General features: G+C 39.5%; 1 protein-coding gene across 1 annotated transcript in view; it reads left to right on the top strand.

The window, feature by feature from the left end:
• Nucleotides 1–14461, top strand: part of atp2a3 (ATPase sarcoplasmic/endoplasmic reticulum Ca2+ transporting 3) — a 54954-nt gene that overhangs the window by 24565 nt on the left and 15928 nt on the right. The window contains exons 6-10 of the mRNA XM_052555639.1: nt 4866–4946; nt 5036–5121; nt 5837–6301; nt 13963–14051; nt 14192–14294. Of these exons, the coding sequence (XP_052411599.1) occupies nt 4866–4946; nt 5036–5121; nt 5837–6301; nt 13963–14051; nt 14192–14294 (824 nt within the window). The remainder of the gene's footprint in view (nt 1–4865; nt 4947–5035; nt 5122–5836; nt 6302–13962; nt 14052–14191; nt 14295–14461) is intronic.

Raw genomic sequence — 14461 nt, 5'->3', positions numbered from 1 at the left:
TTTGTGTGGCTGCCCAGAGTCTGCATTTCACCGCAACTGTGCCCTGAACGGGAACCCTTCAGGGTTTCTGTGTGTGTGTGTGTGTGTGTGGGCTCCTTGCCAAAAACTTGAAGGCAGAGCAGGAATATCCCAGACTGTCTTACGTAAGTGGCTTTCCTGTGAGTTTGATGGTGCCAAGCAGAGACATGCAGGAAAAATCAGTGTGTGTGTGTGTGTGTGTGTGTGTGTGTGTGTGTGTATTCTGTTCATTGTACGAAGCTGAAAAATGACTAGTACTCTGTCTTACCTCTTTTTTCAAACATGCTTTTTTCCACACTGTCAGTCCCACCATTCTCCACCTTCATGTGACTACAGGTTTACCAAATGCCTCCCTCACACATACAAACATGCCCACTCTCTGTTAGCGATACTGCCAGTGTATATGTAGACACTGAGATAAAAATAGGCCTGTTGCCTTTCTGTTATGGCTTGTCCAAATCTGTGCATCACACTCAAACATGTAAAGCTAGTCTCAGCGTTAAAGTCATCATTCTTTGCTTCTCTAAACTCCTGCTTGCTAATGATCTCCAGTCAGTGTCAGTCAAGTGTGGAGTAGAAGAGGTGAGGGGAAAGGAGACGACAACAAGGATCTGCTTTTCACTATTACAGTGAAAACATAAGAAAGGTCAGACTAATAATGCCTATGTTACACCACAAGATTTCCTGATTCATGTTTAAGAGCATCCGCGTTCATTCAAAAACATGGATGTGGCCACATCGCAGTGAATGGGAGTGAAATTGAGACTGGTGCGGGGGGAGTGAGAGGAAATGTGTGCACAGAGAGATACAAAATGTGAGGGAGGTGGTGAAGGGGGAGCGGTGTGAGAGAGCAAAAGCATGAAAGACTGATGAGCAGGAGGGAGCGATAACGCAGCTAGATGCAGAGTGAAAGAGACAGGCTGGATTAAAGAGATGTGGATGAGATGTGGGTTACATTACCTGTCTTAGCACGGTGGTAAGGTGCACCGTTTGGACTTATGCCTCGACAAGCCCACATTCCAACGGCCAGATTCTCCTCTCCACACACATGCACACACTCCTGCTGTCAGACTTCACTCCTTGACACCTATGAGCCAAGTCACCATGGTAACCGGCCCTAGAGTCCCTCCCATGTCAAGGTCAAACTGACAGACATGTAACGTAACTACCAGACATCACTGTCAGTCCAGATGTTTCCAGCATCAAGTTTCTGGCTTGAGTGTGATGAAATTGCACCCAATCGGTTCATATTTTAAGTCATGTTGAATAGGATTCTGGACAAGTGAGATGTAACTGGGGGAGGTAACAAGCAAAATGCAATAAAATAAAAATTCTGTGACCATCAAAAGTTGTGCATCATGGTTTGTGACTGGAAAAGAAAGCAAATCAGCTTTACATATAAGAAATAAGATTTATTTTTATTATAAATAGGAATTATTATGCTGATAGCCCTAGTTTTTGCTCATCTTTGGGTTTACACAAGGAAAATGGAGTAAACGTAATGCTAAATTAATACAAATTAAATATTTACCACATTTTACAACATTTAAATTTTCACAGTAAATGTATATTTAAACAAAAATATATATATTTAACTGCCTTGTGTTTTAGAAAGGTGGTCCTTTGCAAAGCAATTCTTTGTATCTAGGAATAATAACATCAGAAATGTTGACAAACCCTTATCCTACAGCATTTTGAACACACACATTTTTGTTGTGGTGTAGTTAAACACTGTGACCAATTTGATAGATATTCTTGTGAGGGAGAATTTTTGGTATTTTCCTCTTCCTGAGGCCTAGAGCACTTCCCAGCCTGCAAGCTGAACAAAAACTCGATGAGGTGAATTAGTCTGGGGGGAGAAGAGGAGAGGTGTTTCCACACCAGAGGTCTATAAGAGTGGAAATGGCTGGAACGCACTCTATCTTCTGTACTTTGTTATCATTGGTAGTGGGGGAAAGCGAGGTGCCACTTTAAGTTTAAGATCCGTCCGCTGGTTTATAGCTATGAGAATCCACTAACGAGGTGTAGACACATTCACACACATGCTGAGTTCATTGGTTATACTGTAGTCGTAGCATTTAACAAGTCCTGTTCGGTAAGTGGGAAGCACTGGCAGGACGTAGGTGTTGTCAGCTGCATCTGCTGAAATATTTCTCAATATCTGTCTAAACTGACTATGCCGATGACATAATCTTGTTGCTAAGCTATATCAAACGTGTAAGCAAACACACAACCCCGACCTAAAAACCCTTTCACTTTCTCTGGAGGTTGAATGAAATTCACACAATGGAAAAAGGCACTTGTGAGAACTATAAATTGGTTACTAAAGAAAAAAAAATCAAAACAAATGGCAACCAAAAATAACCCACAACAGCCATTCCCCTCTCCTCGCTGCAGAGTCTTTCCTGTACCCGCCATTCGTGAGTGGCAATTCCATCAGAACTTTTGGCGCGTTCAACCAAATGAATTGGAGGTTGGAAAACTGTGTTCAGCCATTTTTTTTTTTTTTTTGCATGCATGAGTACTATAGATATTTATAGATTGTTTACACTTTTCAATTTCCAGTCAGCCCAGCATCGTGTCAGCGTTCGGCCAACGTTATGTTTGCGGTAATCACAGTGTCCAAAGTGGAACTTTCCCTCCACTGTTGCGGAGGCTCAAAAATAACATTCTCACTCCATTAGAATATCCAAAGAACCAGAAGAGTTTACAGAAAGCCTGCAGATTTGGAAAAACTTTAGTTGTTTTTTCACGCTCTTTGGAATGAGTAACAGTGAAGCATCGACTGTGTTTTTTTAAAATAAATTCACTTCAATCCCATCATCTTTTAGTCATACCCACAGGCTGTTAGAGACCGTTTTGATCAGCATTTGCAAACATCTTGAACTCGCCAGCCTCTGTTATTACAACGTTCCACATTTACAAGTAAGCATGCGTCACCCGTTCTAATCAAGTTTATGCCCGTTGTCCATGGAGGCCTGTTTCCTGCTATCAGATGCTTGCCATCTACTGTCATAATGTCTTTGTATATTTAGCTCACTTTGCATTGTTCTGGCTCGGTATGGCAAAAAGTGGTTCACATTAGCATTTAGATGGGTTCAGTACCCATTCCAGTGAGACTGAGTGGGTGGAAGACACCGCTGAAGGGGGAGAGAGAGCGCGATAAAATCCAAGAAAGAGAAGAGAACGGTCCATCGTTCTGGGAGCATAAACAGTCTCCTGCCCACCGTGCCCTCTCTATCCCAACTCCCACACAGAGCTGCCCCTGATGGGGGTGTTGTCTCCCAAGGCTGATGTGAGCCATTCCTGCGACGTGGGAGGAAGAGAGACCACACGGCTGAGAAATCATATCCAGAGGGTTGGAGAGGAAAGAATGGAAAAAGAAAGATGGGATGAGAGAGTGTTTTACTGTACATGATAGTATTATGCAACATCATGTGACTATGACTAACAAATGATTTGTTGTGGAGCAAAACAACAGAAACAGACTGACGATAATTATTTTTTTTTGTCCTGTGAAAAAGTTCCACTTAACCATGACTTTTTTCTAGATTGTCTGGACCACTCAACCATATGTCTAACAGTGTGTAAGAGACTAAGGGGAAGTGTGGCTGCTATCTTGCATGCCTTGCTGCCCCCAGGCACCTCAAGCTCAGCCTAAGGGTTTAAATGGAGCATAATTACTACACTAAGGGACTCTAATGGCTGTAAATTGTCCTTTAAGTTGCCCCCACAGCCTCTTTGTCCTGGTCCAGGAGCTATATGACATGGGGATGAGAATTTGCAAGCTCACTGACACCCACCCATATATATATATATATATATATATATATATATATATATATATACAGTATATACAGTAATATACAGTAGATGCATATTGTATGATAGTTGTATGTGTGTGTTTAAATAAATCAAAGAATCCTGAAAGAAATGATCAATTTACAGAAAACTATTAAGCAGAGCAACTATTTTCTAAATTGATTATAATAAGAACAGAGTGTTTTCTGAATAATCCAAAGAAGAGTGATGGTATATGTTTAATGATGGCAGGAATTCAGAGGAAATCTCTGGTGCTTTTGTTGGAAAAGCCATTGCTCACAACAACTTGTCAAGGCTTTTGTTTAATTGCAGTTTTCAGGGAAAAAAAGTTTCATCATTTTCAATATGCTCGATTTATGATTTGCTGTATCATCCTTTGTTTGAGCTTTGAATGCACAAGCAGATCCCTGCAGCTTGTGCGATGAGTATATTTGAAGCTTTGTCTTAATTTCTCAGGAAGGAAGGAGCAACAGTTCATTAAGTCATGCCACTACACAATATCTACTGCTCAAAGCCTAAGTGGCTACCAGATTTCACAAAACCCAGTTTAAATGTACACCTATTGACTGATTCTGTCTCATCTAACTGCCTGGGCTTTTCCCAGCTTGTTTTTTTTTCTATTCTTTTGTATTAGAAACTTTTTTTCTTTTAAACATAGTGCATGAGCTCAATATTGATCACTCCATGTACTCTCATCAACTGGCTATCGAGCGGTGTTCCAGTGTGTCTGCAGTTAGTCTTCGAGGTGGTGTCTCTCTCACTCTTTTACAATTTTTTTTCCCTGTTTCAGTTGCTTTTTTGCTTTGCTTCAGGCTTTGTTTCCTAGTAGCTTGACTTCGATCTGTTGTAATGAAGTGTTTACCTGAAACGAGGTCAAGAACAGCCTTAAATGATGGCTGTGCAGTGGCCTCTCTTATTTCATGTTCATGATTGCAGTTTTGACCCTTCAGGCATATGTCCTACACACCTTTTTTACTTCTTTTTTTTTTTTGATGAATTAACTCTCAACCCATTTTATTTTCTAGTTGGAGACAAGGTGCCAGCAGATATCAGGATCACTTCAATCAAATCCACCACCCTGAGAGTGGACCAGTCAATTCTCACAGGTACTGTGGACATCTGAGATGAACAGCTTAGGATTTCACTGCTCAGTTCTCGGTATGGCTTGGTTTAAAACTTCCAATGTGTTCTTTAGGCGAGTCTGTGTCTGTTATCAAACACACTGATCCTGTGCCAGATCCACGAGCTGTCAATCAAGACAAAAAGAACATGCTGTTTTCTGTAAGCATTTCACTTCCTGTTTTGAGAGGAGAACTGCCTCATGTGCATATAAGCCTTATATTTGCATATAAGAATTACCTAGCTAGTAGCATGTTTAGTCATGTTATGCATTACGTAATTATTCTTTGCTATGTAATATATATATATATAGGGTTACAGAGGGTATAATAAGACTTAGGCCTAAGTATTTTGATCAGTCTAAACATGCTCTTCCTGTCTTTGTTTGTTTGTGGTCATTCAGATGCTATAAGTAGGCATGCATTCGTTCGCTCTCAATCCACTTAGGTTGCGTTAACATCATCTGGGGATAGGGAACACCCCAGGTGACGTTATTGGCATAGTGAGTGATAGTATAACGTCAGAGTTAATGCAGTCTGCCTGTTTTCTTCTTTAGTCGTTTAAAATAAACTATATATGGCCTCTGTGCTTTTATAGTCTCGCTTTATGCATTTTCCAACACATTGTGGTAATGAAAGATGTAGTTTCCTATTAGAGGAAAATATCCCTAATGACATTATAGCCAACTCCACACAAGTCAATGATTTTTCCAAACTATGTTTTATAAAATTATATGGGACTGAGGAACTTCTGATGCTGGTGTTGTTGTTTCCAAGTCTGCAAAAGTGTAAATTGAGATTTGAAAGGTCTTTTGGTGGCTTTGTTCCATTTAAGTGTATATGTGCTTATATATGCATGTTCTCATGTTTTCCAAAAGGGCACAAACATTGCTGCGGGTCGGGCTATCGGTATTGTTGTCTCCACCGGCGTTTCCACTGAAATCGGCAAGATCCGCAACCAAATGGCATCAACTGAACAGGAGAAGACCCCGCTGCAACAGAAGCTGGATGAGTTTGGCCAACAGCTTTCAAAGGTCATTTCCCTCATCTGCGTCGCCGTCTGGGTCATTAACATCGGCCATTTCGCTGACCCGGTCCATGGTGGCTCATGGATTCGAGGTGCCATCTACTATTTCAAAATAGCTGTGGCCTTGGCAGTGGCAGCCATCCCAGAGGGTCTTCCAGCTGTCATCACCACCTGCCTGGCATTGGGCACTCGTCGTATGGCCAAGAAAAATGCCATTGTCCGTTCTCTGCCCTCAGTGGAGACATTGGGATGCACCTCTGTTATCTGCTCAGACAAGACGGGGACCCTGACAACCAACCAGATGTCTGTCTGCAAGGTGAGTGAATGGCCGTTCAAGCCAGATGCATAGTTGGTGTCTTATTCAGCATCAGAACTGATGTCTGCGGGCAGATCTTGATTTTATGCCTGGGTAGATGACAGCTTCGTTTTTCATCTCGGTCGTCTGCAGACATAGGGTCGTGTTTGAGCTTTTTTCTTTTTATTTAGAACTGAAACAACACAGATTTGAACCTCTTTTTTCATACATTTACAAGAGGTGATTTATTATGGACTATAACCCGAGCCAGAACCATTTTCAAACTGTCATGAAGCAATGGAGGTTGCCTAAAAATGGCATTTTATTTTTTGCCAAAATCAGGATTGATTTCCCTGAGAAATACCCATTTTTTAGTGTGTGGGTGGGGGACAGACCCTTAAGGCCCGGGAGCATCATATAAATTCCTTTTTGACAATGTCTCGGAATTCTTTCCCACTGATTCCAGGCTGATGTATGTGTACCCTATTTCTGTGGTTTCTGGTGCACTGGCAAGTGGGTTTCACAGGCCTGGAGGCTACAGTGGTGTTTACCATCAGAGCAGGTCTTTGATCCTGTGCCAGGGCCTCTCATACAGAGCTGAGTGATGCAGCTTTCTTTGGCTGCCATATGGAAGACCACAGAAACATACCAAGCACAACATGAGAGTTAGAAGTACTAGACTTGGTGGGATGCTGAAAAGCAGTCCAGAGCCAGTTCAGAGACTCAGCTGCACTTTTTAAGTGCTTAGAGACACGGCGTGATTATTAGGTTTTTGTCCAGGGTACTTTTAAAAAATAATTTATTATTATTATTATTATTTTTACATGTGCCCTTGTAATTAGGCCTTCACGATAAATTGCATGTGATTGTCACTCGCATCTCGTAAGGAAAAGCCAGTTCTGTGATTAGTAGTAAATCTTCATTACATGCTTTCTGTAATATCTGATCTAAAAGCACGTTGGAAATTTACTTCTATTAGCAGAACTGGCTTTACTGATGAGATGCACATGACAATCACATGTGATTTTTCCTGCAGCCCTACTTCAACTTTATTTTAAAACTACATCTCTTTTTTGATGATTTTTTCAAATTTATTTTATATCAATACATTAAGACTAAGACTAGACTTGTCTCAGCCAGTGGGTACGTTTAAGACAGGACTACATGATTGTCCAATGGCAGTCAGGCAGAGTGTTTGGTAAACTGGTGTGAAAACAGTAGTTGGTAACACTTTAGAATAAGGTTCCATTAGTTAATGTTAGTTAACTACTTTCGTTAACATGAACTAAGCAAGAACCATCCTTCTACAGCATTTATAAGTCTTAGTTCATGTTAATTTCAACATTTACTAATGCATTATTTAAATCAAAAGTTGTGCTTGTTAACATTAGTTAATGCACTGTGAATTACCATGAACTAACAATGAATAACTGTATTTTCATTAACTAACATTAACGAAGATGAATAATTACAGTAATAAATGTATTATTCATTGTTTGTTCATGTTAATTAATACATTAACTAACATTAACTAATAGAACCTTATTCTAAAGTGTTACCCAGTAGTTATTTTTTGCAGTTGTATTTGGAGCCACTAATGCTGCGGAAACTACACAAGCTTCACCTTGAAGCTTTTTGATCCGGTTAACACACCCATGAACTATCACTGAATTTGTGTACTTGTTTCCTATAGAATTAGTTTCTTTAATTTTTTACCACTGTCATATCTTCACATTCACTAAACGGAAAAAATCAAGTTCCCATGTTTTTTATTGGCATGACTTGTACCACCTATATTCAGAGAGGTGTGTGTGACACATAGTAACCCGAGGACAGCCAAGAACCACCATGTAGTTTCATTACTTGATTTTTTTTGTGTGTGTGTTTTAAGGTGTCATGGCATTATTTCAGTGCCATCATTCTGGCCTAGAGGCTGTTCTTGTTATTACTGAGATTTTTTCTCTTTTATGTCGTTGCTTTCTCAGAGCCAGGACATTTGGAAATCACTCTGAGACACTCACTCAAGGAGTACGTTTGTGTTTGTATGCAATGGAAAATCCTTAACTTGTACAGGCAAGTCGGCAGGACGTGATTGCAACAGCTTTTACGTTATATCCTTCTACAGCTGCAGATGTGGCTCCATCAAGGCCACAGGCTTTTTAGTCAAACCCCTGAGGTAGATCCGTGTACAATATTACAAGAACCGGTTCTCACTTCAGGCCATTTAAAGTCAGAGTTCAGGCCTTATATACAGTACATAGCTTTTTGTCACCGTGTTCCATGCTATTTCAAAAGTAGAGTGCAGGAAAGGTTTGGAGAATTAATTAATTATTTTTATTTTTTTCACCATCTGTACCTCTCCTTCCCTTTTTATTCATTTACCAGACTCCTTGCATTTCCAGTTTTTAGTTTTGTGATCTATATGATTTCAAATGGAAAGTCATGATTGGAATATTGAAGTCATATCAAATTATTATTATTTATTTATTTTTTTTCCAGTGTGGTGCTGCACATGTTCATGTAAACATTTTCCATTGTGAGCTGCTCCATTGTTTTCTCTGTTTACAAAGAAACCTGTATGTTTGTGTGTGCTTTTTTGTTAAGTCCCATGGCATCGAGATTTTATATCCCTGGTTGCAATGCTTTACTGAACGTGTGTGTGTGTGTGTGCTGAAAGTCCGTCAGTGTGTCTCTGCCCGAGGTGTCTCCTGTGTTTAACAGCAGGGTATTCCCATTGTTCAGAAGCTGCTTAATTCCCTGCAAGTGCCAGGAACCTTCCGGAAAGAGTCCCACTGCACTGTAGTAAATATTTACGCACTCCGCACCCTGATCCCAGACCTGCAGCGATCAGAGCTCAAACATTAAGAGCGAGCACTGTAGTCAAACACCACGACATTCACTTTACCAGCTCTTCCTGGACACAGATTTAACCTAGTATCAACCTTATACATCCTATTTAAGGTGTCATTGAAATAATTTAAATAAAAGGTAAATCAATCCATAATCGAAATTAAGAAGGTTTACCCTTTATCTTGGAAATAAATACTCATTTCGGGCTTAGTTACATAACAGACTGTGCTGTTCTTTCAGTACATAGTATGCACCAGTATATTGATCAGATATATATATATATATATATATATTAACTGTGTGTGTGTGTGTATACACATAGAGAGAGAGAGAGATGTGTGTATATGGTATCTCATTAACATTGCATATCCATTTGTGTATAAATAAATGGCTTTGTTTGTCAAGCAGCTGTAAATTAGCCATGATAAAAAGTTGGCCAGACATTATTGTGAAATACACTGCCACATAAAAATATATTGCTAAATCCTGTTAATATATGTAAATTAAAAACTCAGGGTGCAGTTTATTTTAAGGTCAAATTCCTACTATTTGCTATGAGATTTGCGAATTATTAACATAGTTGTGAAGTTTAGGTATTATGTAGGATTAGGAATGAAGAATATGGTCATGCAGAATATGTGCTTTATAAGTACTAATAAACAGCAAATATGTTAATAATAGGCATGTTAATAAGCAATAAGCGTCCTTCTTATCCTCTTCCCATCATAGCTTGGCCTTCTGCATCTCACCCAGTAAGGGCTTCCCGCTTGCCATCTTTTATTTCCCTCATGTTTTTGTGCTCTGTCATTTTTATTCCTCTCACGCTCTTCCTTGTGTCTGCTCCTGCTGCAGAATGATCCAAGAATGCCGTAGGGAGCAGAGTCGCACGTGTTTAGGAAGCCTAATGCGGACAATTCACTGTAATGTACTGTATGTTGAACACTTTTTGGTATGCCTGGCACCTTTCGTGTTACTTTTTTTTTTTTTTTTAAAGAGTAGTGCTTGTTTTGAATAAGTATAAATTAATATGAGACATTACCAAATCTCATACACATTTTAAATGCATAGTACTGCCACATAGGAAGGAGACTGAGACAGTAAGAGAAAAAGTTTTGAAACAAATTTAGCTTCTAAATTGAAATTTGCTGAGTTATATGTATGTGTCTGTTGCTAATTTGTCATCTACTCCCTTTCTTCGCGGTAGGGAACAGGTAACAATATCAGCCTAAGCCTGAAGCAGAAATTCATCACCTAAGAAGTCCCTAAAGAAAAGACATTTCACATGCGAGACAGAATTAAAAAATTGAGCTTGTGGAAATGCGTCCCAAATGGATTCAACATTCTGTTAAACCTCCTGTGCCTTGTAATGTTAAGTACTAAAAGTGTAGTGCTGAGAGGCTTATTATAGGGACAGAAGATGCTTATCCCCAGCTTGGAATTAGTGCTGTCACTACAGTGCGGTGTTGTTCAGGATGACCTAAGCCAATCAACTAACTGTGTGCCTTGTTGAAGCCAGACATCATCTAACAGTATCACCGTCACTAATGCGGAAGTCACTTTGGATAAATCAGGAGGAAATGCGGGTACCTAAAATCCTTTTCCACTACTGAGAAAAACACACACACACACACACACACACACACACACACACACACACACACACACACACACTCTTATCAGAGGCTCATCATTGCATATCACCGCATGCCACCCTGTTCCTTGGTATCTGTTGCTATGACAACATATAGCAACAGAATTCCATGCCTGCCAAGTTACGGGATGGTTGTTGGTGTTTTTGTTGCAGATCTGATTTATAAATTACTATAAACAAACAAAACAGACTAGCAACAACCCTTATCATGATGTTTCCTTTAGATTCTTTTATGCTACTGATGCATCACTGCTGCTTGTGGGTACATTTCAGTACACTGAGATTGTCATATTTGAATTTCTGCTCATCGTGGGTGGCAATTTACAGAATTGGGGGGGACTTTAAATATTTTAAAATGTTTTTAAAGATGCTGCAACGCTGCATTGTGGGATTTTTAATGATCAGTATAATGTTATTATTATTTTGAAAGATAAAGATGAATTGACTGACCCCAAACTTTTAAATGGTAATCTACAGATATTACAGTGGCAAATGAGATGAAAAGTACATTGCTGAAATAAAGTAATGCTTTTGCACACATCATTGCATTTTAAATAAGTTTGTTAACAAATTGAAAGCTAAAAAAAATTATTAAAAATAGTAATGCATAAAAATTATAATTACAAAGTAAATAACCACCACCAGTGTCAATATATTCAGAATGACCAGATAGTTTTTTTTCTTATTTTTTCTTATTACCTTTTCTTATTTTCTGATCTGATTGTAGGAGCAAATCTGAGGTATTCTGCAGAGTGGGTTGAATCAGTGTATGTGATAAAACTGTGGTGAGAGCTCAACACTTGATAGATCAAAGAACACAGAAATTAGGCAAATTATTCAATAAAGTAAATAAAAACAATAATTAAGGGTTGGGAGTGTTATTGTTATTGGTGTTATTATCGAGTTATTGGTGCAGGCCAGTAAATAATACATACCTAAACATGACATAACACGAAACAAAAACATCTTCACTAAATAAACATGTCAGAGCTAAGCATTCCAAGGTCAAGGAGTACATTGTGATAGTGAACAGGCAACTGGATCTAATGTTGTTCCCCCTCTTTCCCTGTTGACCATGTTTTTTTGCATGGTGTTTGACTGTGGAAATCGAGCGGCACAGATTCCTGTGTGGTCAAAGACTAGAGAAGCAGGACCCAAAATAGTGTTCTTCAGAAAAGAGAACCTGACACTTTTGTAACTTATGTTTAGTATCAGCTAGCCTACTCTTCAAATAAAACAATCTCATATATGCATCAAAAAATTATTCGTTTTTTAATGTTAGCTTTATGGAGTAAAAAGCACTCTGTATTTGCACGTATGCAGTGAAATGGTACTGTGAACCCGTTCTTGCTATGATAATTTGGTCATTACTTTAAAAAGGCACATTTTTTGCCTGAGAGACTGTTCTTTCCTGCAGAGCAAGCTAACTCAATAATCCATTTATTTTAAGGGCTTAGGGGCATGATCCAGTCCTCGGATTGCTGCTGTCTGCCGCTTGCTTTGTGTTTTCCACAATTAAGTTTTGTGTATGTGCGTCCGTTTCAAACAGGAAGCAGGAGTACTGTGGCGCTCTGAAAGTTTTTACAGCTTAACTGCTTCATTAATTCTTTAATCAGACACATTTAATTGAGTCTTGCTCTGAATGATGTCACGCCAAGAGAGAATGTTTTCCCTCTGTCAGTTTGTGTATGTTTGAGAAGACCTTTCATGTGACCTTCTTTTAAGAAAGTGCCCATACATTGCTGTTTGGCAAGTGTTGTGTTAGCAGTATCTAATTTTAGATGCTTCATTATGGAGCCGAGGGCTGATGCTGATAAGAACCTACTTCTGGAATTTGTTTGTGTGTGTGTTTTAGCGCCCATGCACCTTTTGAGCTCAACCGCAGTGGCTTTTAATCATTATAAAACACATTTCAGCAAGTCCACCTACTGCATAATCAACCTCGTATGACCAGGATTCATTTTTTCTCCTTCCCAGCACGCACCTCCATTTCAGACCTGTCATCTGAACAGAAAGGTTAGGTCTGTGATCAATAGCGTTCGCCAAATTGGCTTTATGAGTTCCATTCCACCATCCACCTGTTTCATCTGCCCCTACGCCCACATACTGGAGGAAGGGTATAGTGTGGAAATAAGATCTCTCTTCTCTCTGCTCAAACTTGTCCCAGAGCTGCCACTTCTCCTGCTGGCTCATTTCAGCATGACGGATGTCATAACAAAGAAAAAGCATTGCATTATGGGTTCGGCTGATTTGTCTGATGTGGTCAGGCTGAACTCATCTTCACCTCTTCATGTTGTCCTGCTCATGCAGTAGAATTTGACCTTGGTTGTGCACGCAAGACAGTACAACACCTGGAGTTAATTATAAAAAACTAGACAGATGTCAGCCAAAATAAGGGGTAAAGTGATTGTCACTCTTTCACCTCATCTGTTTTCATTTGGTCCAGTGAAAGCAGGCATTTCAGTAGGAGGCATGAGTTTATTGTAGTTTGTGTTGTCTGTAGGCAGTTGTGTGAGTGTGCTGGTTCAGACAGGCAAGAGCTCATGCCAGGCCACTAAACACAAGCACCTACCCTCTGCCAGTGCATTATGACATCATTGCTCTGCCTCTGATTGGACGAAGGATATGGGAAACCCCAGAGCCGATTGGGTGGAGTCATAACTGTCTGTTGGTGGTTTTTTCCATTTCTTTTTTTTTATGAGATTGGGGTTTGTAACTATTTTCAGATGCCTTATTGCTTATTCTTTTTGAAAGCATGTTTTCTTGGGCACAGTTGTGGAGTCCTTTGTTTTTCCAGCTTTAATTACAATAACCACTTTTTAATTGGTAAACTTATGAGCATTTAGAACTTTATGTGCTGGGATTTCCTCATAGGAATATCAGGGAATTTTAAAATGGTCATTTCTTGGCATGTGTATGTTATGGAAATGAATAAAACATTATTTGAACATTTATTTGTTTTAGTTTCAAGGCTCAAAAATAAGTTTTTTTTTTTCTGCCAAACCATTTGGCCAATGTGAAATGTTTCTTCATCTTGAAATGTTCTGAGTGCATTCTTCTTAAAAACAAAACACCTATATCCAGTAATCATGAACAAAAAAAAAACACTGAACCCTGAAGTTCGGTTTGTGTCATTAATCTGCATGTGATTCTCATGCTGTCTCACTTCTGTCTCTCTTAGATGTTGGTGGTTAATAAGGCTGATGACACCAGCTGCTCCCTGCATGAGTTCACCATCACCGGCTCAACCTATGCTCCAGAGGGACAAGTGTAAGAACACACCAACATATTCAGAACCCTTGATCCTTCACAGAACATCATCTCATTTTTACCTCTTCCAAATAATCGAATTCTCATCCTGGATACTTAGATTGGAGTTACATCCCTTGCAATAACTGTCTCTCCCTTAGGCTGAAAGCTGACAAGCCGGTGCAGTGTGGAGAATATGATGGTCTGGTGGAACTGGCTACTATCTGCTCCTTGTGCAACGACTCCTCGCTGGACTATAATGAGGTCAGCAGTGTGTGCGTGGATCTTCTCTTGCACCTAATGCTCAGAGACCACATTTACTTTAACAAAGATTCAAATTCAGTGTTTTGAGTCTGTCCTGCTCTCATTGCTGAAGTGTTAACCATGCATCTTCTGTCCCTCAGGGATGGGCAACTTTTTAATTTGCTTGT

Source organism: Carassius gibelio, chromosome B5 (genome assembly GCF_023724105.1).
Source record: "Carassius gibelio isolate Cgi1373 ecotype wild population from Czech Republic chromosome B5, carGib1.2-hapl.c, whole genome shotgun sequence".
In the NCBI taxonomy this organism is placed as follows: Eukaryota; Metazoa; Chordata; class Actinopteri; order Cypriniformes; family Cyprinidae; genus Carassius; species Carassius gibelio.
This window is presented reverse-complemented; position numbering and strand designations above follow the sequence as displayed.